This window comes from Orycteropus afer, unplaced genomic scaffold, assembly GCF_000298275.1.
Source record: "Orycteropus afer afer isolate SDZICR_OR568_19922 unplaced genomic scaffold, OryAfe1.0 scaffold00099, whole genome shotgun sequence".
NCBI classification, from domain to species: Eukaryota; Metazoa; Chordata; class Mammalia; order Tubulidentata; family Orycteropodidae; genus Orycteropus; species Orycteropus afer.
Window position 1 is genome coordinate 493,657 of NW_006921686.1, and position 3,677 is coordinate 497,333.

Genomic DNA, 3,677 nt, shown 5'->3' on the forward strand with positions numbered 1-3,677 from the left:
CTGCCCCCTCAACCTCCTGCGCCTCAGCTCCTGACACTCTTCTCCTCACTCCCTCAGTTTCAGCCTCTCTGTCCTCCTGGTTCCTCAAAAACTGCCGGCAAGGCGCTTCCTCTGGGCCCTGCTGTGTCCTCTGCTTGGAGCACTCCTTCTCAAAACCTTCCCATGGTCTCCTCCAGCACTTCACTCAAGACTCCCCTCAAACGACACCTCATCAGAGAGGCCTGTCCTGCAATCCCACCTCAATTAGCACCCACACTGCTCCTACTCTTGATTATCTTACCTGACCCTTTGAATTCCTCCATCCCTTAGGCCCACTGACACTTTTACATTTTGTTTTCATTTGTTGGTTTGGTCATTGTCTCTCCCCACCACTAAAATGTAAGCTCCATGAGGGCAGGGATGCTTGTTTGATTCAATGTAGCATCCCCAGTGACTAAAACAGTGCCCGACACATATTACACACTCCGTGAATATGGCAAATGAGTGAATGAACACAAAGGTTTCCCAGAAGACTTTGAAGTCAAGGGTCTATGACTATGTCACTCTAGTTGGGTGAAGAGTAGAGACAATAAAAAAGGGTCAACCTTCCCTATACACCCAAGATGGTGGGCCCAGGACATTACCTCTTGGCCCCATAGACCCAAGATACAACCACGGTTTCCAAAATGATGAGGAGGAGGACGGAAAAGAGTAGCCAGTAGGCACCCAGCAATGTGACAAAGTAGAAGCCTGAAGGTCGAGCAAAGAAGAGGCTGAGCAGGAACATGAGCAAGGAGATGCTCACTGGAGAAAACATTGGTTTGGGATCAAGGTCAGAGGTCTGGCTGGGTGACAAGGACAAAGCAGAGGTCATTGACCAGTGCAGGATAAGAGTCTTTGTGGAGTCAGGGCTGTTGAGGGGAGTAGGACTATAGGTCAGAATACCTATGAGCAGCTTTGGATGGCTTCTGAAGAAAGGGAAGGTGTCCTGCAGTGGAGTAATGATGGCTTGCATGATCCCTAACATGACAACCACCCCTGGGACAGGTACATCATGAAAAGGAGGATGGCCCAGAAGGCTGACCCAGGAATTAATGACACAGCTTCAATGAAGGCCAAATAAGAAAATCTGAGGCCCTGACTAACCTGTAAAGGGAGAAAAGTGCAGAAGGAGACAGACGGAGACATAATCCATCTTTCCTGGAACACTCCTGAAGTCCCAAGTCTCTGAGAAGATCATATCTCCAAGCTGACCCTCTGACCTGCAAAACCACCATGCCCAGCATTAGGCATGGAAGAGCATTCTGCCAACGGGAGCTGTCTGTGTTGTGCTCAGGTTATGAAGGAGTTGCTCAGCGAGAGAAATATGCTAACACACGACAATGCAAAAGCAATAGGAGAGTTTATTAGCTAACTTAAGTTAGGGTTCTTGCTCTTACTAAATCAGTGGTTTGAGTAAAAGACCCTGTGCTCCGGTAATTTCACAAATTTATGGAAAAATATGGGGAGGAGCAGCACCAGGGCGAGAGGATACAGATGATTGGTTGTTGCTAAGGGATTTAGGGCAGTGATCTAAGATGTTGGGGGACATAAAGAAACCCCCTGGCTTCAAAGTTCACTTAGGAAAATATTATCTAGGGAGGATGCAAGGCTCAGGTATGTGGAAGACTTTCAGGAGCTCAGCAAATCTCCGATACATGCTGAATCCGGATGGCTTTTGTGATGCGTGCTGAGTTCTGAGGAAGTTTCTTGATACCTGCTGAGACTGGAGGGCAGATAAAGGCCCTAAGGAGTGTTTAGAATTCCAAAAGCTTTGTTAGTATTGCTGACACTAAAAGGTTTCTGGTTAAAGATTTTCCTGGAGGCTACTAGAACTCTGGTCTCAGACTTACATCTGCACCACCAGGACTGCAGATTATCTTGGTGCTTCTGGGCTGTTTGCTGGTCCTCATAAAAGCCAACATTTCTGTTGTCTATCAGACTCTGAGGAATCCTAGCCCCACCCCTGCAGCTACCTTTACTGACCTTCAAAAGCTTATCCTTTATGTTACAGGTAGACACCTTGCTGAGGACCATCTTCTTGGTGGAATGAGGAAGGCTGTCAATCCAAGTGGTGAACATGGAGGGTGCGTTAGCAAGCGTCTTTTCAGGGGGCTTGGCCTCAGGAGGCAGTTCTCCCAAGGATACCAGATTCAGGAGAATTTCAACATTCCTGGGGATAAGAGGTTCAGGCACATAACAACAACATATAGGAGATCCTGGATAGAGAGGGAGAACAATGTGGAACAAAACTCAGAATCATCTGGAAAAAAAAAAAAGACCAGGTTTGCTGGGCTGATAGAGCCTGATGGAACCATTGAGACTATGGCCCTAGCTGCCCATCAGGTCTAGAATTAAACCCACTCCTGTGGCTTCCAGCCAAACAATAGACAGGCATATGAGGTGAACATTTACATCAGGTAGATACACTCCTTGAAGAAATCAATCATGGGAGAACAGAAGGGCTGTGTATACACAGGGAGACAGCTGGGGGGCAGGAGTGCATGGAGGGAAGGACACAGGGAAGAGGTAACTATGGGGACGAAGTGTGAGGGGAGCTGTTGCATTGTGGGAAATTGCAGTCAATGTCATGAGATAAAGTGTATGTGATCTGCTGTATAGAAAGTGAATTTGCTCTGCAAACTTCACCCAAATCACAATAAAAACTAAAAAAACAATAATAATAAAAAATATATATTTCTGTATATGCACTCACCATAGAGATACTGCAGTAAACAATTTGGCCTTTTGGTCCTGCTTCCTGAGAGCCAAGACAACACCTGATGCCAGCGAGTGGGGTCTGAGAAGACTAAGAGGGTTACCCAGGGTGCTCCATACTACTAAGCCTCAGGAGTCCCTGTGGTGAGGAAAATAATGGCTTTGGAAGACAGAGAGAGGCTCACTGGAGCTTCCAGGTTGGAGAGGGCATGAACATTCTGCTCTCAGAAGGGTAAGCATGTACCCTGAGGACATGGATGCTCTATACTGAAGACCCTCCCAGATGTCATCTTTCCTGTTTGCAACCTTTTTCTGTGTATATCCTTCTCTGTTTATATTAAAGTTGTTATTACACATATGGTGTTTCTGTGAGTTCTGTGTGGCTCTTGCAATGAATTATTGAACTTGGCAGAGAAACAGAGTGCCTTGAGTAGGGGATAGCTGGTGACAGAATGAATAGGGAAGTTGGGAATTTGGGATCCATTTGACCTCCACCTCATCCTGACTCACAGAAACCCCTCCTTGGGTTTCTGAGGCAGTATCTCTATGGAAGTAGATTGCCCAGTCTTCCTTCTGTGGAGTGGCTGGTGGGTTTGAACTACCAGCCTTTTGGTTAGCAGTCAAATGCTTTAGGCACTATGCCACCAGAGCTCCCTGATATGAATCACCTGATTGTTATATTCAAGGGTTATTTGTTTAAAAGCAGGAGGTCTTACACTGCCAGATCTCAAAACCTAGTATATAGACACAGTAGTCAAAACTGCCTGGTATTGGTACAATGACAGACACATAGACCAATGGAATAGAATTGAGAACCCAGAAATAGATCCATTGACCTATGGTCAACTGATCTTTGACAAAGGGCTTAAATCCATTAAATGGGGAAGAGAATATCTGTTTAATAAATGGTGTGGGCAAAACTGGATATCCATTTGCAGAAA

At 46.0% G+C, this 3,677-nt stretch overlaps 1 protein-coding gene across 1 annotated transcript in view; it reads right to left on the bottom strand.

Annotated features, from left to right (window-relative positions):
* LOC103198800 (orphan sodium- and chloride-dependent neurotransmitter transporter NTT5-like) overlaps positions 1 to 3,677 on the bottom strand; it is an 86,452-nt gene that overhangs the window by 76,993 nt on the left and 5,782 nt on the right. The window contains exons 3-4 of the mRNA XM_007943008.1: positions 1,031 to 1,125; positions 624 to 824 (exon numbers count right to left, since the gene is read on the bottom strand). Coding sequence (XP_007941199.1) covers positions 624 to 824; positions 1,031 to 1,125 — 296 coding nt within the window. The remainder of the gene's footprint in view (positions 1 to 623; positions 825 to 1,030; positions 1,126 to 3,677) is intronic.